The sequence below is a fragment of the Plutella xylostella genome, chromosome 10 (genome assembly GCF_932276165.1).
Source record: "Plutella xylostella chromosome 10, ilPluXylo3.1, whole genome shotgun sequence".
NCBI lineage: Eukaryota > Metazoa > Arthropoda > Insecta > Lepidoptera > Plutellidae > Plutella > Plutella xylostella.
In genome coordinates this window covers 10573905-10597068 of record NC_063990.1, presented here as the reverse complement: position 1 = coordinate 10597068, position 23164 = coordinate 10573905, and the positions used below count along the sequence as shown (strand labels likewise).

The following is a 23164-nucleotide window of genomic DNA, read 5'->3' as shown; positions in this document are numbered from 1 at the left end:
TGTCGGGGGAAGCCAGACAAGTTCTAAGTGCAAGTTCACCGGGGGACAGCTGTATACTAAACCAGTGGATATACACTAGTCTCTACGTACACGCACCAATTATAGACAAGAAATAACAATCTCAATTTTTGAAGAAACCAATTGGACTAACACAAAATACAAAACAAATAACAACGTCTTTACCACATAAAAATCTAATTACATTACAATTAATTTATAAGTCTAGTACCAAGAGTCGAGCATCGGTATCTTTGGAGAAGATCCAAATACTGATACACGATGCAAGTGTGTGAATCTGGGTAGACGGCCAGCACGTTCATCTCATCACAAATCCTCATCTCTGAACGCACTCCATGACTACTTCACGCTAATATTAGACTGTTACAGACAAATACATCTCTCGGCAACGTTTTAGACGCAAAACTCGTAAACAACTTTGTAATTAACGTAGTTAGGATTCTGATGGTCTTTCCAGGATAACATTGGATTGCCTCTGATATTGATTGCACCTTAGCCTTCAATTCAACATCGGCTAAGATACGTCTACTGCTGGACATAGACTTAGGCTAAGCAGAAATTCATTCCAATGTTAGAAAGCCTACCTTGCATGTATCATGCTTTTAAAATAATAATCATTATTTCCATATTCTTTTAGTTCGCACTAATACACTGGTTTATGGAATGATGGTGAACATAAGTTGCACGAAGGCGTAATTATTTCATTCCAATCCAGTGCTGGACATAGGCCTCTGCCAAGGAGCGCCACAACACTCTGTCCTCGGCCTTCCTCATTCAGGCACTACTGGCTACTTGGTGACAATTACTAAGGTATACAATTACTAATACAAATTATTATGTGAACGGAATCAATAAACCCAACATCGAGCCTACAAATATGGCAGTCATTTGCCAACGTCACGCCGAAAACGTAGCCGTAGGGCAAAATATTAGCGAGTGAGCCGCGGGGTGAACGCACGGGCCGCCGCCGTTTATTTATTATACAAAATATTAGCCCAAAGTTGCGTATTTGTCGTGAAAGAGTTGAGTTGCCGCGTAATGCGCGGGTGGCACGGAGTTCTCGTATCAGAATCAATGCCGCCGGCCGCGGCGCGCGTTCTCTCGGTAACTCATTCTATTTCTGGTCCCCGAGCCCAAACTGCGGCTACCGTTTCGGTGAAATTAAATTTTCACAAGCCCAAAATTCACGGGCTTATCACGCAAATCGCGACCTTGCGGTGATAGCGGGTGAAAGAATTTCGGCGGCGGCGGCAGATTCTTACAGTTTACCTAGTCTTTCGTGTGAACTCTTGTCCGTGTGCAACTTAAAATGTATCGTTTAAAGATGGATAAAAAAACTGTAAATCCAAATATGTGTTAATATATAAAATATTACATAAACCAACCTATTCGGTACCTACCCATTCTGCGACCTAAACTCAAAACTATTAGCGAAGTAATAGTCTTTGTTTCAAAACTAAATAAAGGCAGACTTGCGAAAAGCTAAACGGTCTTCGGCGGATGGGCACGGCATGGGCGTCACGCGACAGACGCCGGCGGCGGCCGCCTTGTTGTGATTCCGAAAAAAAAACGCAGTGTAACCTGCCAGTGTGTTCTGTGACAGCAAAGAGTGCGGAGCGGAGGAGTGTGTGTTTAAAAAGTTAAGTGTGTTTTCTCGCTCTCGAGATGTGTCGGTGTGGTGCAGTGATGCGTGAGTGAGGGGGGGTGGGGGCAGCATGTGGCAGGTGCTGCGGGGCGGGGGGGACATGTGGCGGCTGCTCCCGCTGCTGGGGGCGCTGGCGCTGGCCGGGGGCGCCACCTTCGCGCCCAACAAGGAGCTGCTCGAGTGCGCAAGGTTCGTCAGAAGTCAGAACACACCTCTGAACATTCACTTATATTACTAGCGTAAAGACAGGGCCCACCGCTCTAGAAAATGACACACTCGCGCTGGACCCAAAATCTCATGTATGTGTCATAATTTGTTTGAATGGTTTGAATAGTGGCCAGCGCACGGACGACTTTTTATTGGCAAAATGTTCTGACGAGTGCATCCTTCTTTTTGAAATCATTTCCCTGTAGTTTCGATCACCACCTCTTTACACTGTAGGGTCATATCATGTTCAGTTTCACGGAATTTGGCAACCAAAAGGTCACAAAGTTTAACATACCAGCTAAATCTGTAGATAGAGGCAGGGTTGATAGCATTTATTCCGTACATTCATTAGCAAATCGCGAGAGCCCCGAATGAGGTACTAAAATAATACTGATAGACACGCAACCGGCTGTTACCGGTATTACCTACTCTATATTTGCGAGAATCGTTCGCAATATTTGAATCATGAATAAAATATACAGGGTATGATTTTCACATTAAATGCGATTCATTATTTATTTGCTATTTCAAGATATTTATGAGGATTTATTGCTAGACGGCAGACGGTTCGGTGACTAAGATCAGTCACAGACACTGGTCGTTATTCATCTCGACACAATTATTGTTACCAAATTATAATTAAGTAGACAGAACAGCGTCATGACTTGCATAATTTACTGTATTATTTACTTAAGACGCAAACCTGAAAAAACATATTATAAGTGCCTACTTAATGGCATGTATTTAGATAGGTAACTAGATTGTGGTAGAGAGAGAACACAGGCTATAAATGTAGAGAAAACAGTTCCGGATAATTTCAAGAACCTTAACAGTTTATATTACGTATTATTTATAAACATTTGATATTAGCGGTATTTTTCTAAACTTAAATGTACGCAACGAAACGTACACAGTACACGTCACATCGAAACCAAACCTTATTGACACGATTGACACACAATACTCTATACTACGCACATCAATCAAAATATCACAGCCAATAGCCATTGTGGCATGGTGTTTACAAAGTAATTAATGCAATAATCAATGACACTCTCTGTGACTTGGCAGCCGTGGCCGGTGGTCACTACAGCTTACAAAAAAACAAGTTTCGAAGTGGCTATATAACCACGACTCCGAATCTTTGTTATTGAACGAACAGACTGCATGGTAGATCTAGATGTTTTCGTTACTTTATAAACCCCCGGTCGACATGCTTGTGTATCTGTCTGTGGTATCGTAGCTACCGAACGGCGCTAATGTTACCTCGAGTGTTCTTAGCCATATTTCATCAAAATCGGCTTATCCGTTCAAAAGTTATGCTACTTTCAGTGTTAAATGTCGACGTTTTTTAACGTTGCATAGGTTATTTGTTTATTTACACTTCATCACACACACAATACACAAATTACACAACACTTTATTTACAAACATAAGTACTTAAATTATTCGCATACAAAGGCGGCCTTACGGCCTATAAGCAATTTCTTCCATTGTTGTGAATCATTAGTCCACCAACCCGCACTAGGCCATCGTGGTGGACTAGGCCTAACCCCTTCCTACATTGGAAGGAGACCCGTGCCCCAACAGTGGGGACGTGATGGGTCGTGATGATGATGATGATGATTGTGAAGCTAGACTGGCCCTCGGGGGAGTATTCTGAGCCGCCGGCGTGTCGCCCGCGAGTCGTCCCCGTGTCGTCGCGAACCGGCGAGATCCGGCGCGCAAGGTTGACTCTATGCACTTGTACGAGTTTCTTTACGTGTGCTGAAATAGAAAGTTACACTAATTACGTGTCTTTACGCGTGGAGATTGGAGAGGGATGGATTATGTCCAACTGCGATAGCTGAAGGTGAAGCTGAAAACTGGTGATTGCCTTCAGTAACAAATAAGTTTAAATCCGAAGGGATTTATCTATAGTTTATTGTTCGTTTGTTTGTCGATCTCTACCTGTGGATAAAACAAAACACATTTTCTCTCTGTGCTGTATACCTAACCGGAATTTATCGTTACGGGAATAGGGTATGTTGTCATTGACATGACTTCACAACACCACATTGTGGTGTTGTGAAGTCGCTACCATTGCTAGAACCTTACCCGAGCGCACTGACTGCAGTCACGTACTTCGACCTCTAGTAAAAGCTCGTTCCTCAAACTGCCTTTTGTAACGAAACATTTGATTACCACATCAGCCTTACCTTCGACTATATGAGATCATAGCATAAGAGCTGCTTCACTTTTTCGTACGAGTACCACCATCATATTCATCAGCCGCTGGACATATGGCTTTCCCAAGAACGCCACAATACTCTGTGCTTCTTCCACATCCAGCCACCTCCGGCTACCTGTACTAGGGGGTTGGTCCAGGGAAAGGGAGGGCGTCCCACGCTACGATTGTCCAATTCGTGGTCTCCATTCGAGAACACCCTTCCTTTTCCCTTTTTAGCCATCGATTTCGATGGCATGCCAAACTTGCCTATAATGAAAAATGGCCACTACCACTTCAGCTTGAAGATTTTATTTATCTCGGCTACTATGATTTTCTTATACCTAAATAAAAATAACATTTTTTTATGAGATCCTTAGATGCGACACATGTATATGTTTATCTGTGGCAATGGCACGCAAGTTCTCTAATTAGTTTTTATTCATACATTTCTTGTAAGTATTTAATAATAAAAATATATTATTATGCGCCAAAGCCCCCGTTTGGAAAATCCTTTGATCGTAGAATATTTAAGTTTCTCTTGGAATGACAACAATTTCAATGGTAAACAATGTGTAAACAAGTCCAGAAGGTCCAGGAAACATTGACCAACAGACGACAATAGCCGTAGAAACATTTCTCGCTAATTATAGCGCCGTCTATGGCATCTATTTACGTCACAAATCGTCCGAATATAACCCAACCGTTCAACCGTTGGCCTCCACTAACTGCGACATCGAAAATAAACCCCTGCCCCAAATAACTTTGGTCCACAATTGCATTACAACGCCAGGTTGTAGGTACATCTATGTTTTGTTGTTATCATTCATCTTCTTCTTACGTTTCGTTGACAAACCCTTGAGCTGGTATAGCATTTCCCCCTGGCGGAAGGATTAGCGAGTCAGTTACGTTGTCAGACGCTGAATGTCCAGGGTGCGCCGGAAGTTCATTATCAGGTGCAGTCGAGTGACCTATCAGCTGTTGGAACCGGGTAGGTTCCTGTGGTTTTGCATTCGTCAAAATTGTGTAAAATCAATTGAGCAATTCCGCTTAGAATGAAATGGAAACATTTAATAAATACCTATCTATACATATTATCTTAGACAAGTTGACATAATTATATCTGATAAATATATGTATACATAATATACATACTTACCGACAGTATAAATAATTAGAAAGTTGGGTCAGTGTGAGGTATTATAACTAGTAATAGGGCGGCGCTTAGGTTTCAGAAGAATTCAAACGACATAAATAATTAACCTTTGTAAATAGTAATGGAATAGGTTGGTAACCTAATTAGGGTTAAACTATTGCAAGTTAGTACCTAACTTATACAGTAAAACTGGGCGGGATAGGTTAAAATTATTTCAGGAGATCCTCTAATTTAGAAACTCTTTATACGTATTTTGAAATTAGTTCTGAAGGCAATTAAAGTAACCTATGTGTTACAACTATGTAGGAAATGAATTACTAAAATTTACCTTTTTTACCATCCTATAATAATACGACGAACGGACATGACTCGAAAGAATACTTAATGATATGTAATACATGCTAATAACGACAGTTTATACTACTTTGAGATATCTACCTAGATTTTTATAGGTTCAGAGACGTATACATACATGTCCGTACCATTTTGTGCATATGCATACATTCAGTACTTAAATTATTGAAAAAAATATGAATGAACTGATTTTGAATAATAAAGTAAACATAACCATAGGAACTATTGTCTGGACTTCGGCGTGAGCAATGACGAAATTCCGCTCCATGCAACAATACTAACACGGATAACGTATAATATAATGTAATTATGTATGTCTGGCGTCCATCCAACCTAACCAGCTGAAGTGGTCCCCCCGCGTTTAGAAAACAATAAATTACGAGAACTTACGGATGCTTTGGGTAAGCATCTATCGGACCAAAAATATTTTCATAAATTTATGGAGAAACAGCTTCGGCAATACCTTGTGCAAATTATTTCTTTACGAAGAATACTGAATGCGAAGCGACTGTGATGCTGAAAAGTGGACGCTTACCTTAAATACACGGAGAACTGATTAAAAGTACAGTGGTAGGTAAGTATCTTTTTTCATTTCGTTTTTATTTAGGGCAGAAAAAATCTTAAAGGGTTAACTTTCCCTATTTATTTACAAGCTTGTTTCTAATTAAACATAATTTCGCGGCAGGTTTCAATTTCCGCGCACGGAAACTAAATCAAAATCCGCGGTACATTGTGGAAATGTGAAAAATAACTATGTGGCCAAGTTAATCGAGTTTTCCGTACCATTGCGTGCCCAACTTTAGCCATGTTATTATTTCATTTGCTTTGTTTACAGGACAAACGATGCACAAAGAACTGTTTTGATACGTAGGTTACCATAATGCAAATACGTATTTCTTTGTTAAACGTTCTCTATCTATTTTGAGCTACCTAAACCTAAAATAGAATTAAGCGTGGGACACCGGAGCAACGACTGAAGACCCCAATCCTGGTGGAAAGTTGGCTGAGGATAGGTTCCTGTAGGGTAACCAAAACTGGATAGGTATTGGATATTATATAAATTAACGTTATGTAACGTAGCACTCACGCCTTCATCTTATGGACGTGCCCCCTTTCGGCATAAACACAATTACTTACACAACATACAAAGGTGCATTGCTACTGTATCCAGGTTCGCCAGTATTACCTTAGCCAAAGGCCAGTGAAAACAAAAACATTTATGATAAACTAAATAAATAAAGAAATACAGAGCTTGTACCATATGAATGCTTGCCTTGCGCGGTATTCGAACCCGCACCTAAGCAAGTTTAGTTACTACGATGTCGTCAATGAAACAATAATAGCCTTCAAACTTACACGTGGTTATAAATGTTCAGTACTGAAAAAGCATATTTATTCATAAATGTGCCAGGAAGTTAAATGACATGCCATTTCAGAAGTGGTAGGCTTCCGTAGGTCGCAGCCTTCATGTTTGTTCGTAAATTCCTCCCATTACCTACTGCACTGAAATAAATTAGTTGAAAGTTTCAGTAAAGCTGAGCTGGTACCTTTTTGACGCTCTGGACAGCAACCTTGTTTGTTTGTATTGTATTATTTTCTGTTTTTTTTAACCGACTTCAAAAAAAGGAGGAGGTTCTCAATTCGTCGGGATCTTTTTTTTTTTTTTTATATTTTTTTTTATGTATGTTCACCGATTACTCCGCCGTTTATGAACCGATTTTGAAAATTCTTTTTTTGTTGTATTGGGTTGAGCTTCCAGGTGGTCCCATTTTTTTTTCAGAATTTTATCTCACCCCCAAGGGTGGGTAAAGGGGTAAAAACAGGGTATGAATTTCAATTTTGGGCACATATTAACCGATTCTAATGAAATTAAGAACGTAAATATAGTTCTTATAACAAAAAAATATGATGGTGACCTTGAGCTGATCTGATGATGGAAACGGAAGGCAGTCAGGGGAACTCCTCAACGGTATATAGCAACTACTTCGTGTTTAGGCTTGAATGATTCGTATTGATTAGTAGGACATTTTGGTATCATTTGCACCTTACTTTTGATTGAAAATTATTACAAATAAACTAAAAACTATTAAATAAAATAATAATTAAAAAAATTAAAAAACCGACTTCAAAAAACCACTAAAATGTAAGAAATAATTTAAGGTTTACACAAATTCTACTCGTATGAGACAGTACAAATATACCTAAGCAGGAACTGTTCTTTTTTGAAGTTGGTGCCATATTTCTTCAGATTACTTTGTCACCGCACCAACATCAAAAAAGAACAGTTCCTGCTTAGGTATATTTGTACGTCTCATACGAGTAGAATTTGTGTAAACCTTAAATTATTTCTTACATTTTAGTGGTTTTTTGAAGTCGGTTTTTTACGTCCCTCGAGCTATAATCCTCCAAAATTTAAACTCAATAGAAACTATTTCTGATGATGCCAAAAATTAGTCGTGAAATAGTCATAAATAGTCGTGTTTTCCAAAAAAATAGTCGTATCATACTTTCGGGGTTAGAGCTATACTTTATGGAGGATTATAGCTGGAGGTCTCCAGCTATAATCCTCCAGCCTCTGCAGAACAAACGGTAAGGCCTATCGACTTGGTTAAGGTCTCAAAAAATAGTCGTGAAATAGTCGTAATGACATGCCAAATTTCAGAAATAGTCGTCCAAAGATAGCAGAGATATAAAGGTACTTTGCTGCAGCCCTGGTGGAGGATTATAGCTGGAGGTTTTGAAAATATCGAATATCTTTGGAACTACTATGACTATCGGTTTGAATTATGTCTCAAAAAATAGTCGTGAAATAGTCGCTTCTATTTATTATAATTTTAAGCTTGATAAAAGCTGTTAAATAATGATATCAAATTCTTCATACAAATCAAAGTGGACGAGAATGCCAAAGCGAGCCAGTACACAAAAATAATAGCACCGTAGCATTGAAGTACTCATGCCGAATTTATCTATAAATCATTTATTTCGTCATACTTTGCATCAATAGTATCTAAACTAATCTTTCGTATGACATTTTATTGCTTTTGCCTTTACCTTACTGTGTACAGAGAAAACGTATGCCTATACACGCACACATTTATCTCTGTTATCTTGACAAACGATAGCGATGACGACTACGGCGATGTAGTACCTAGGTCAGTTATTGTCATCCCTTACTATCCCGTAATCAGACAAATATTGCTATCCTTGTCTCCTTTCTAACCGGCATGCATCGCACGCATAGAACGCGTGAGCGAACGTTTCACCGGTTGCATCTTCACAAGCGATAGCAAAGCGGTATTTATTACGTCCTTTATTATCCCGGGATAACACAAATAGTGCTGTTCTTGTTTTTTTATTAGCGTTGATGTGGCCGCCACCTCCGCCGGTGAAATTGGGATTAGTTTTATTGAAGACGCAGTACAGGGTAGCACTCAAGCGATAAGAACAAAATACGGTGTTTGAAATATTAATTACAATCACAGGCCGAAAGTACTTTTATTTATACTTAAGTTATTCATTAAACAATCTTTAGGTAGATTAGATTTCATACAATTATCTCAGTATTATTTGATAGATAGATAGATAGATAGATAATTCTTTATTGCACACACAAACATAAATTACACAAGGAAATGTACAATATAGACGGTACAAATGGCGACCTTATTACTAAGAGTAATTACTATTTGACTATTAGCTATAAACATATTTAGTTTAATTTAAAATAATCACAGTTGGTTTATTGCTAAGAAATAATATAATATTGACGTAGTTCAATAAAAAAAACATGGTATGAACTTAAATATGTAGTTATTTCAATATTTAAAAATAATTATTTTCTAGCCCTATATCATAAAAAGCTTAAGTTAAAGTAATCACAGATTGTTCATTAGTAGGTTTAGGTAAGTATAATCACGGTTATTGTCATAAGGAAATATAACTCATTTAATTACCATCACAGGCCGAAAGTACTTTTATTTATACTTAAGTTATTCATTCCTTCATTCATCTTTAGGTAGTTTAGGATTTAATTATTTTTATTCTCCATAGTAAATAGTAACGTGACCAAAGTTTCTATGAAAAATGATATATTTTTTTCTAAATTCTGATTTCAGTTTCAGGCTTAGATATACCATGCTGCACATGTAGCATTCGGCTTAGTATACCCTTTTTGCAACACCTTGTATAATGGTTTTAATAAATATACCTAAATAACTTCGTAGGTGATAATAGGGTATCTATAATGCCCAGATAACTGAATCCTGTAGGTGTAGAACTTGCAAAAATTATGAACAGCCACTGTAGCTTGCGACGTTATTAAAGAACACACGTAAGCTGCGCTGAAAAAAAAATAAGGCAAATTAACGTCTTATTAATAAAAATATTTGTTTTTTTTTTAAATATTATATACATATATATATGATATAAAAAAAAATAAAAAAAAAATAACGTTATTTCACCTAGACTATTTGTTTGGTAATTTATTGTCATTTGGAGACCACAGCAAACAGTGGAGTAAAATTTCTTATCAGTAACTTATTGCAACAATAACTTGAAACTGCGAACTTTTGTGCGAAAAGGGTAGAGTAGAAATACTGTTCATTAGTGTATTCGCTTTTTTCAATATATATGTCCCATAACCGACCTCTATTGTTTTTGAGCGAAAGAGATAGCTGAGTAAACAATTTGGCTATTGTCCAAAACCGGTTTGGTCGGACGGTGCGTTTGAAACTTGTATGAAATTTCACAGGGTGTGAATTAATTACATACATAGAATCTGAACTAAATACAATTCAGAAACACGTTTTTGTCGCTTGTAACTGATAGGTACAAATGAGTTTTGTAAATTGGCTGTTATAACTTTATCAACTTCAGCACCACAACACTGTATCCTAGCATAAGCACAATACCATAATATATGAAAATAGTGATAAATTCTTACCTAGGATTTGTTAATCATTTATTCGGAGCCATTGCAGTTTTTTAGCTCATTACATCAATGCAGTCATGTAAGTTTATCGGCGCATTACATCGATAGGCTGTGTTTTCACCTGAAATAATAATGGGTAGGCTTATAGGTAGGTTACACATAAATTTTTTTATACATATATTTATTTGCCTAGTTTCATTCAGAAATACAAACAATAACGCCTTTTTTTGCTATTGAGGGGTAAATATCCACATTTAACCAGGACTACCATTTGTAGGTAATCGATGATACCCACATATTTTCGTATCTACTAAGATATGTACATGAATGCCTTGATTGCATGTATGCACAATTTACTAGCTCATAGTGTAAAATTGCTAATTGAATAACAATCCCCATACATATTAAGCATAGATATTCAAAAATAATTTGGCTACGATACTTCAATAAAAAATCATGTTAATAAATAAGCTGAGCATAACAAAATGGGATGGCTTGCTTTGATATTGAGTATTAAAAAGGATACTTACTTGCAAATATTCAAACATAGCACTCTCTAAACACTCTTATCTGCATCCACTAATATCTTTTAGAATATAACATCTTGAATATTCATTTGCATATAGAGCACTCACAATATTTTAACAACCAACAATAACACCGATCGTGACCATAGTTTGCACTAAACTGTAAACAAATTATCAAACAAAACATGCAAAATACTAACCCCAACTTCACCGGTGGCGGCGCGCGGCGGCGGTCACATAAGGGACGTAATAAATACCGGTTTGCTATAGCTTGTCAAGATGTTACCGGTGACGCAGTCGCTCACGCGTTCTATGCGTGCGATGCATGCCAGTTAGAAAGGAGACAAGGATAGCAATATTTGTCTGATCACGGGATAGTAAGGGATGACAATAACTGACCTAGGTACTACATCGCCGTAGTCGTCATCGTCGCTATCGTTTGTCAAGATAACAGAGATAAATGTGTGCGTGTATTGGCATACGTTTTCTCTGTACACAGTAAGGTAAATGCTAAGAGCAAAAGCAATAAAATGTCATACCAAAGATTCGTTTAGATACTATTGATGCAAAGTATGACGAAATAAATGATTTATAGATAAATTCGACATGAGTAATTCAATGCTATTGCTTTAATTTTTGTATTCAGTGCTATTATTTTTGTGTACTGGCTCGCTTTGGCATTCTCGTCCACTTTGATTTGTATGAAGAATTTGATATCATTATTTAACAGCTTTTATCAAGCTTAAAAATATAATAAATAGAAGCGACTATTTCACGACTATTTTTTGAGACATAATTCAAACCGATAGTCATAGTAGTTCCAAAGATATTCGATATTTTCAAAACCTCCAGCTATAATCCTCCACCAGGGCTGCAGCAAAGTACCTTTATATCTCTGCTATCTTTGGTCGACTATTTCTGAAATTTGGCATGTCATTACGACTATTTCACGACTATTTTTTGAGACCTTAACCAAGTCGATAGGCCTTACCGTTTGTTCTGCAGAGGCTGGAGGATTATAGCTGGAGACCTCCAGCTATAATCCTCCATAAAGTATAGCTCTAACCCCGAAAGTATGATACGACTATTTTTTTGGAAAACACGACTATTTATGACTATTTCACGACTAATTTTTGGCATCATCAGAAATAGTTTCTATTGAGTTTAAATTTTGGAGGATTATAGCTGGAGGCACGTGGTTTTTTAATTTTTTTATCATATATATTTTTTGTAGTATTCTTTTTCTTTTTTGTTTCTGTTTTTATTGTTCAGTGGGTCAAATAAATGTTTCTTTCTTTCTTTTCTTTCTTTCTAAATCCATACATCGCAATGGCCATATTAGACGCATTTTTCCTGAAATAAAAATGACATATTATGTATCTAGCCTATCTGAAACCTAGTTAAACATTGTGAGATATGGCGTTTCGACTTTCTCCGTGTTCGGCATCATAAGGGTCACAGTGACAGTTAAATAAAGTCCATTTTTCTCTCCACCTTTAATTTGCAAGGTGCGGGTGCCTATATAAATAGAGTGAGTCGCCCGCGCGCCTCAGTTGTAATATCACCATGCAGAAATGACTAGGTTTCAGATAGGCTAGATACATAATATGTCATTTTTATTTCAGGAAAAATGCGTCTATTATGTAGTCTGAGCCTATCTGAAACCTAGTTAAACATTGTGAGATGTGTTTATTATCGCATGGTGGAGAGAAAACCAACTGTGACCCATAAGCTACTGATGAGTATATCAGTAGATAAATATTTGAATCTATAAATTTATAATGCATAGATTTCTAGGTAATAGATATACTAAAAAGAAAGGTATAAGTATACATAAGACTTAAGTACTTCCTTATTATTCCTGACTTGTCAGAAAGTTATGGAAGGTATGTACCTATACATATAGGTAGGTATTTATACATATGGATACACACAGTGCCTCTTCGAAAGCAATACTTATAAGTAATTATTGATCAAAATCTTGTTATTGTCAAGACAATATTTTTAACATACACTAGCCGAATGGATGGAACCAGTGAAATACTTTGCAACAATATTTAAAAGCTGTAAAATGTAGAATATCGATCCAGGCCGCTGGGGCTCAGGTCAGCACATGCTGACTAGGGTATGTAATTCTGGACTGACCTCAGAAATGCAGCAGCCGACCCTGGAGCCTCGAGGACCTGCTTAGTCAGCCCTGTACGACGACACGGCCTGCAACAACTGGCGCGGCATCTAGTCCTTGGAACGAGGAGTGGTGCTTGAAGGGAAGATAATTTTACTAAATATCTCAGCCTCATCAGCTACTGGAAAAGATTAGATGAAGGCTGTGACACTGGCGGATAACTAAGTATTCAGTTTTTCAAAACATGATGCAGGTCACTATATTCATATTCTAGATTGACAAGTAACACACAGTCTAATTTTGTATTCTAACTAACTCGGCGGTTAACGAGTTCCTGTGCAGTCCTACTAGGAAGGAAAGTTATTTTATAAGCCTTTGCACCGATTTTGTGGGCTACTATCATTCTGTATCATCATGTGTGAATATTATGAGCTCTGGCAGCATTCCTTGGTAGATGACATCAATTAATAAAGATTGATTAACACAACAACAACAATTGTAATAGTTGATAAATGAAACCCGGCTAACATGTCTTAGCTGGGTAAGTAAATGATCAGTCATGCCACCAGGATAAGTAAAATGTTCAGTACTTCATATGAAAAACATTAACAAGGTCACCTTTAGGTATGTTCGTCAACACTAAGGGCAGGTCTCGGCCAAAACCTTAAGGCTTCGCCTTATTGCAACTTCAAAGGTACGTAGGTAGGTACCTACCTACATTGTTGTAGGTTCGATTTTGAAACCATTAAGTCAACCTAGATAAAACAAAATAAAATAGCTCGATTAAATAAAGATGGTACGTAAAGATGTTAGTTGTACCTGATCAGACCTGATGCAACGACAGCCAACATAGACTCTCTAATCTGTGGAAGCAACAATCATGGTGGCGGGAACATGGACAGTTGGACGAGCCACCTCGAGCCTGACTTATCAATCAGAACTGACAGTTCGCCAACAGCAGATAGCTTGCGGCTATCTATAGGTAAACTTAGGTAGTTAGCTATACTTACCCAAGAAAAAGTTTCTTGGACATCGATACGACAGTGGAACGGCGAATAACTGTGACACTCTTTAAAACAAAAAGGCTTGTTGTTGTCCAGCTAAGGAAGGTTACCTACTTCAGCGACCTGGTATTGCATTCTGAAAGAACTGCGTTAAGAGTTAATATTATGACTAATAATTATTACTTATTTAGAAAGTTTTCAGCAAACTCTAATAAATCAAGCAGCTACCACGTCACCGCTGCCCGGTTATAACTCTGTACTAGCTTAGTAGATATATATACCAGTTTTAGCCTTCAGCTAGAGGCCAGAGAGCTCCTAAATGAGATGCGAGTACGAGCATGACACAAGTAATTTTTTACTTGGTAACTATATAGTTACGTAACTAACTGAAAGATCCATAAAACAGTTGAGGATTACTCAAAATGGAATTGTGAAAACGGCACGTCTGCATCTTAACCAGTCAGTCTAAGTAGTTTCAGCAGATACAGTGTTGAAAAATAGTTATGAAACGTTTGCGCCAGAATCGAATTAAAAATACATTTTCATTAGAGAAGCCGTTTAGGCATGAATAGGTACTTTCACCCTTTGGATTGTGCTCCAAATGATGACCTTCGAAATTCATAGAAATTTAATGACGACTGCCATTGTTTATTATCTAGCCCCGTACATTGAGTAGGGCTGCGGCTACACGTGATGTGATACACAGTACACAGTATGTATATGCATGTTCCCAGAATAGTGGAAGTTATAATTTTACCAAAAGGTAGTCGTCTCGTGCAAGAGCACCGTTACTCGATTTATTCGATACACAACTAGTAGACAGCTGCTGCGTAGGAGGTTCACGCATTTTTCAACAAAGAGCTCGGATACACACTCACAATCCACTGGGACATAAGGAAGACAGCTAATATGGTGCCACTCAGAAACCGCGATGACACTCCGATCATGATCACCCGACAGTAGGATCATAATAAATTCGGTAACTTGTGAAGCGGTATGGTATAGCAACAGCGACTTTCACGAAATCAGGAATTAGCTCAGTGCTTTTAGGTTGAACACTCGCCGGTGGGATTCACTTTGCTCACAGCCGAGAAAAGAAAAGACTCAAATCTGGAATCTGCCGATGTGTCATGACAATTAAGATAGTGTCTGGGGGGTCACTTTATATGACGAAAAACGAACTTTCAGTGCACTGCGGCGCGAGCCGCTCTATCTGTTTGTATGTATTAAACGTGCCGATTGCACGACAGCTCTCGTTCGTTCGTTTCTCATCAGTATAGAGTAACGCTCCTGTACTTACCGTGCGTCACCATTCCCATGAGCAGTCCAATGATCTTAAGGCAGTTTAGAACAAAAGCTGCATTAGACAGTTTCTTCAGCAGAGACATCGAAATAAAAAATTGATTGCACAACTATCCCCAGGAGCAGTCTACAGGTCACTTTGGGCAGTTCAGAAGAAAGCTGCTTTAATAGAATACCCTACCTCAGCGGAGGCATCAAATTGAAGTGCTATAACACTTTTAGAAGCGGTGCACGTTACCCGATTTGTCGTCATCCATGCCGATGCGGCTACGGCGACTGCAGGTGGTTACTCAGGCTTCCTTGGTGTGCCCTTGTATGGCTAACATGACCAACCTTGGCAGTAAACAGTGAATAGCGCACGTTACTCGATACCTTCTAAATAAGTCACTCATAATGATGGCTGATGATGATGATGACCGTGCTAGCAATAGTGCAGGCGGTTCCGCTGAGCATAAAATCTCTTCCCAGACAGGGGGCGTTTGGATCTGGCAACCAGAACAGGAGTGCCAGGTGTGCGCAGCGATGCAGGTGTGACAACACAGCCACCAGGGCAGGAGTGCATGGCTGGGTCTATGCAGCGATGCAGGTAGCACAAACCGGTGGCCAGGGCCAGGACCGGGTGTACGCTGCGATGCAGGTGGCACAAAACGGTGGCCAGGGCCAGGACCGGGTGTACAGCCGCCAGGGCAGGAGTGCATGGCTGGGTCTATGCAGCGATGCAGGTACCACTAACCGGTGGCCAGGGCCAGGACCGGGTGTACGCTGCGATGCAGGTGGCACGAGACGGCGGCCCGCGCAGGAGCACAGGGCCGGGTGTATGCTGCGATGCAGGTGGCACGAACCGGTGGCCAGGGCAGGAGCGCAGGGCCGGGTGCAGGTTACACGAAACTTCAATTTCACCGAATCGGCCTGCCTACCCTCAGCGGGTAGGTACCGGCGGATCACATTACTCGCCGCACATGCCACAATGTCCCAACATACTGAAACTCGGAGCCACGTGCTTGCTGTAAAAAATCCTATGACGGTCCTGGAAAGCTCCTGTTTGTAAAGCCTTACATAAGCTATAATCAAGTGCATTATTGTAATAGCAAAGTTTTTATCAACTGTTTTCTAAAAATATTAGAAATTGAGGGTAGAAAAATATATTTTTATTATTTTTTTCCTGTATAAAATTAACATATGCTTTACTTAAAGCGGTCATTAATGTAAGTATCTAGCTCAAGCGCCACTAGTAGGACCGGAATATGTGATCAATCATCACCACGACTATTGAATCGGACCCTACTGCGTGGGATAAAAACCCCAAGCGCCGGAGCACCAGTGGCTGAGCTTTTAAAAGCAGTAAATAATAGAATTTTACTCACGGCTTATCAACTCAAACCTTCGTTGCGAAATCCTCAGCAATGGCTGCGTGCGCAGCAGCCGGCAGGCCCCGCGCCGCCTGGTCCGCATCACGCTACAGCTCCCGGTAGCGAGGACTCCGCAAATTCAATATTATATTTTTCCCCGTCGGAGCGAAGCCGACGAGAACCGTGGCTACATTGAGCCATTTTGCCGAAGTGTTCACTTCAAAAATCAAAAACCAACTGAGGCGCGCGGGCGACTCACTCTATTTATATAGGCACCCGCACCTTGCAAATTAAAGGTGGAGAGAAAAATGGACTTTATTTAACTGTCACTGTGACCCTTATGATGCCGAACACGGAGAAAGTCGAAACGCCATATCTCACAATGTTTAACTAGGTTTCAGATAGGCTCAGACTACATAATACAGACATTTTAATAAGAAAGTAAGTAGGTATGTTTGTTTATTTTTTTCAGTTATCTACTCACAATAACTATACTTGTATAAGTATAGTTATTGCCATCTTTGTTTATTGAAGTGTTTACAAGTGTATGTAGGTAGCTAATAAGAAAATTCGCCAAAATTCTCATAAATACCCTTTTCACCTTGATTCTTTTACACAAAAATCACAAGAAATCTGTAGTTTCAAACTATACAGCAATATTTCCCCATAAGTCCCCATTAATTAGCTTACATTCTAAGAAAACGGCCGTCTGCGCATGTCGCCATGCAAAACGTAAAAACTGCATCATTACCAGCCGATGACCTAGACCGATAAACGACTTCCGACTTTAATAATAATATGTATAGTTAAATCGTCTTTCACTTGAGTGACTTTTAATTACAGTTATAAAGTTACCGACATGCAACTGCTGGTTATAATCAGGACTCGCTGCACTTAGGGCCAGTTTTTTGATCCGTAGTTAAATCAAAATATTGGTGTACGAAAGGAGCCTTCCCGAGTGATTCAACAGAGCCAAGTGTAGGTTATTCGTAACCGATTGAGCAGTAGAAATCGACGATCGATTTTGTGAATAAAACGTGGTAGGTAGAAGTAGGTACCTACACAACTCTTTCGTACTAAGTCCTAGATATATCTATATCTACGTTTGATAGGTTTACTGTAATTCTATTAGCTTACGCATCTTTGCTTACGAGGACAATGTCAATTATAACGAACCTTCCTACTTTTTTTTTACTTTCGACGACCGAATGGCGTAGTGGTTAGTGACCCTGACTACTGAGCCGAAGGTCCCGGGTTCGATTCCCGGCTGGGGCAGATATTTGTTTAAAGACAGATATTTGTACTCGGGTCTTGGGTGTGATATTTATATTTAGTATCTATCTATCTATGTATTTGTGTAGATATATCAGCTGTCCGACACCCATAACACAGGTTCTGCCTAGCTTGGGGTCGGATGGCCGTGTGTGAGATGTCCCCTCATATTTATATTATTATTTATTTATTTTGGTGTAACGTTTACTTTCTCAGGTAAAACCTATTATAAATAATATAATAATAATAATGGTAATAATATACCTACTAATCGTGTGCTGATTACCTAGGCCTATAGCGTCAATTTCTCTCTCCATACTGACAAATTAAATTTTAACATCTGCGATTAAAGTGACGTACTTATTACTTATCGGTCTATTGAGGGCCCATCAACTGTTGAAGAACCGTTAAGAATCAGTCAATTTAGTATCTGAGATTAAAAAGCAGACTTTAGGTACCTACTTTGTCACTGTTAGTTATATAACTCTAGATAGGTACTTGTTGCTGTAGGGTTACTCTACACTGACGAAAAACGACCGAACGAGAGCGGTCGTACAATCGGCACATTTAATACAAAGAGATAGAGTCGTGGCTCTCGCATCAGCGCTTCGAAACTTTGTTTCTCGTTATATAGAGTGACCCCCCTGTACTAATTTCGTATGTTTGTTGCCGACCACCGCGCCTCTACTAAGGCTTGTCTACGAAGAGCAAGGTGCGGGTCTGTGGAACAATTAGAGCTGATTAAAAGATAAAGCTCGTCTAAGAAGCGAGCCACACCCCACCCCCCACACAATGAACCCCACTCCAATACCCCACGTGTCCACGTGGATAGGTACTTTATGTGTTAAGTAGATAAACAAATTAAATACTTATGCATTATTTATGTAAGTAGGTACCATAAGTAATAATATGCACGTGTTTTTCTGGCATAATCCTACAAAAATGTACAGCAAAAGCTGGTGGTTCACATGCGAGTCATCTCTGACTGTATGTTTTTTTGTGTAGGTACCTACCTAAGTAAAGAATGTAAAGATTAATAGTCTATACTGATAATAGAAGTACTGTTCGATACGGCAAAAGTTTCTAAGTTTGTAAAACGGCTAAATCTGTTTAGTAGTTTTATTTAGGGCGTCTTGCACAACAAAGTTAAATAAAATTAAATAGTTTGTCTCTTGCTCTGACAGTATAATGTCAGAGCAAGAGGTCATAGATTTAATTTTATTTAACTTTGTTGTGCAAGACTCCCTTAGAGTATCAAAAAATTTCTTCTGAATCACTAGATAAGCACTTATGTGTATCCAATTATTCTATAAGCGGTAAAGATCCAGTTGACTTCAAACCTTCCTTTTTTCCAGCCAGATCCTGTATATGGACCAGCAGTCCTACCAGATCCCGACCAACTACAACAGAAACATTCCACCCGGTGAGTGCACCCGCCAAAGATACTTAATAACGAACTAGATGGAGTGTCAGTGCAAAAGAAATGTCTCACTTCTAACACTGAGCTCTTAGGGCGCCTTCAAATTAGTCGCTAATTGTCGCGCTAATTGTCGCGCTGCAGCCGCGCTGCTGTCTAAATTCCATATAAATTATTGACGCGCGACTGCAGCGCTGCTGCGGCGCTGCAGTCGTGCATCTTTTAAATTACAAAATTTATATGGATTTTGACAGAAGCGCGGCTGCAGCGCTGCAGCAGCGCTGCAGCCGCGCGACAATTAGCGACTAATTTGAAGGCGCCCTTATTTTGAGTTAGTTCAGTTAGGGTCACTTTTACCAAACACTAAACGTATTTAAAATTATGTTTAAATCAAATTTTAAATACATTTTGTACTGACAGACGTTTGACAGGCTAAATACGTTTAGTGTTTGGTGAAATTCCACCTTAGAGTTTTGTGATTTTATTCATGGGTACAATCGTTGTCATTAGGTTGAACTTAAAAGAGTTTGACAGTAAACAAAATGCGGACAGTTTTTTGCTGTGTTTTTGTATGTGACAGACCATCTTGTTCGTATATTTAATCTAAGGCACCCACCACCACACACAGTCTGCCGCGGAGATATCTGACCTCCAGACAGTCTATTTTTTAATGCTAGCATAATGTAAAGCAAGCGACCAATAGATTTAATTTCGATTAAATGTTTGGTGCTCGTCACTAGCACATTTGTAATCTTGTATCAGATGGTCATTTTTATCAGCGTGGCATACTGTCGTCCGGTTCCTTAGCTTAATGCCTAGTTTAACCATAGCATGTAAGATCGTTAAATTACACACAAAAACACCCCTGTTACATTGTAATGTCACCAATTTATGTCATCTCCATATTAAATTATTGACAGATGTGTCAAAAGTCAACAACTAATCCCCTGTTATGATGTAACCGAGTATGGTAAAACGCGGGATAAAGCTTAGAAGCACATGAAGCCAGCTCTCCTTATAATACAAACATCAAACCATGTTTAACACGGGACATTGTTTTGATCAGTTTGAAATCATGCAACCATAGATTTACCCACGATCGATAGTCTTAAACCAACGAGGTAACTTTTACTATTCAAAATATATGAATAATAGCTAGCCCAGCTAATATTACAGTAGGTGTTCTACTGAAGTCCATCCACTTTAGGCCGGATATCGGATATGACTCGGCACTGACCAAGGGGGCTACTCTGGGTTGATAAACTACGAGAATATATCGGAGAGCTGTCTTGCAATAGAAAGTTTGTATTTCGTAAAGCAAGAGTAACTCTCTGAACTTTTAAACCTGATAAGTATCGTGAAGTTGATAGTAAAGGATGTTTCGTAACAATAACACTTTATATCTCAGTGAAAAAAAATACCTACTTATCTCATTGAAAGAAATAAATTGCTTGATAAAGTTTATATTCATATAGTTAGACTTAGAACAACTGGATGCACCTAAATATTTGTATTTAATGGATTTGATAGATCTAATAAGAACGAAATCACTTTTCTTTTATTAGCTAAGTCATGTTATGATTTTATTTGTATATAATCTCAATTATTTGTTTATACTTAACTGTTAAAGGCAAGTCATAAATAATATTATGTTGAAGTTTAAACCGGGAATCTGAAATTTATATGCTTTCGTTCCTTACGGTATTTTTATGATTTTCCTGCACGAAGCAGTAAAATTGTTGAACTTTATCACATTAATACCGAGTCATTTGCACGAAAAACTCGCCTATCTCAAATGCGTTACAAGTTAGAAATTTTCTTAAGCATTTTTCCTAGTGACGTCAAGATATCGCGAATTTAAGTCGCTGTCGGCTTACTTACCACCTTTGCAACACCCTGTATAAAATAGAGATGATAAGTGGACCTATTCTATGTACACAAATTAAATTATGATTGATTTCAAACGCATCCATAGAATTCCACTCCACACCCACTTCTCTAGTGGAAAACACATGTATAGGTATTGACCAAAATGTTACACATTTACGGACAGGAGTCGAGTGAGAGTACGCACAGACAACCCATGGTTAGTGAGAACACAGCCTAACATAAATAAAAATCATATAAAAATCCACCTATCCCGATTCCCGACATAATGCGGTTTAGCGTGTCAAAACCTAGTCTTTCATATTATTCAAATACAAACATGGAAACAAATAAAGGAAGTTCGAAGAGCCCGCAAACATGTAAATGAATGAAGTTGTTTGTATTGTAGGGTAGCGTCGCGGTAGTGAACACCAGAAACAAGCTAAAAATAGGATAACTTAAGTACTAACATAATATAGGTATTATGTATTTACACAAAGACAGAAAAAACAAATGCAAGAGAATACCGAGAGCTCAATTCCGGAGGTTCGTGATACCTCAGAACTCGAGATAGGTACCTATATCACTATTTAAAGTCTTCCCTAACATTTCCGCATCAAATCCAGGTGGTGGTACCCAGGCCGTAGAAGAACTTACTAGCTACAGAACCTCACCAAATGGTTCAATATTATAGTTTAATATGTTTCTATAAGAAGCAATGTATTTGTCGTCACCCTCTTTCGGCTTACTGCTTTGACCCTTTCTGCAACAGTCTGTATGTAAGATAGTCAAACGGAGTACCATCTAAATACTTTTCTTCTAGCAGTCCAGAATCGGTTAAAATGTCATAAATCGTCATAATAAACAACATAAATAATTCAAATGATATAGCAACATGATTTGTCTAGAGCTTTTACCAAAACAAAAGCTTTCGTGTCGATAGCGATACCTCCCGTGGTTTGCACTATATCGTTATCTTATCGTAACGCTAATACCTACTACGTTAAAAAGTTTACTTGCAATCATCGCCCCTAATGCTACGTAATAATAGAGTAGATGTTAGCATGGCAGGCTGCCTGCTGCTAAAGGGGGCAACTCTTGCTTGACGAAATATTAATATATTTTATGAAGTTTCGAAGCGCTTCAGGGGATCACTCAAGTTTCGTTTCGTTCTAACCTAACTGTGCAGCATGTTTTGTCTAAGCCCAAAAATGAAATCAAAATTTCAAAATTCGCAAAAAAATAAATCATTTTCACTTCGACTTTAGTAGTACTTTCGTAACGGCGCTCGTGAGTGCAAGTGAACAAGCGCCCTAGTACTTAGTCTATTACAGGTTATTTAGTTAATGTGGATGATGTCTCTGTTGCAGCCAAGAATACGACGGTCCACATCGGGCTGAACGTGATCCGAGTGTCGGGAGTCGACGAGAACAAAGAGGTACCTGTCACCATCACCTGTCACCGGCCTGTCACCCCACTCTGTCACCGGTCTGTCACCGAATCATACCCAACTCATTAATGGACATCTGATATCGTGTAACTGTTCATATTCAAGCTCACTGGCTCATCTATCGGTATTGCGATGAAATTTTAGTAAAATCATGGTACAAACAAACAGTTTATGGCTAAATTTCTTCACTACTTCGTTTCCACCAGAGACTTATACCACGAATAAAAAGGATGACTTTGACCATGAGATGAGTGCACTAAACGTTGTGTGTGGAGTGCATAAGAGCAACCAAAGCCCTATCACCACTATAACAAAACGGAACAAAATTACAACCCC

At 38.8% G+C, this 23164-nt stretch overlaps 1 protein-coding gene across 4 annotated transcripts in view; it reads left to right on the top strand.

Moving 5' to 3' along the window:
* Positions 1–1036: 1036 nt before the first annotated feature.
* Positions 1037–23164, top strand: part of LOC105394063 (gamma-aminobutyric acid receptor subunit delta) — a 30433-nt gene continuing 8305 nt past the window's right edge. For 2 of the 4 annotated variants that reach the window (XM_038117909.2, XM_011565902.3), the window contains exons 1-3: positions 1037–1852; positions 19451–19518; positions 22749–22816. In XM_038117909.2, the coding sequence (XP_037973837.2) occupies positions 1734–1852; positions 19451–19518; positions 22749–22816 (255 nt within the window). In that variant the 5' untranslated portion in view covers positions 1037–1733. The remainder of the gene's footprint in view (positions 1853–19450; positions 19519–22748; positions 22817–23164) is intronic. The other 2 variants (XM_048623368.1, XM_038117908.2) reach the window with 2 other exon arrangements.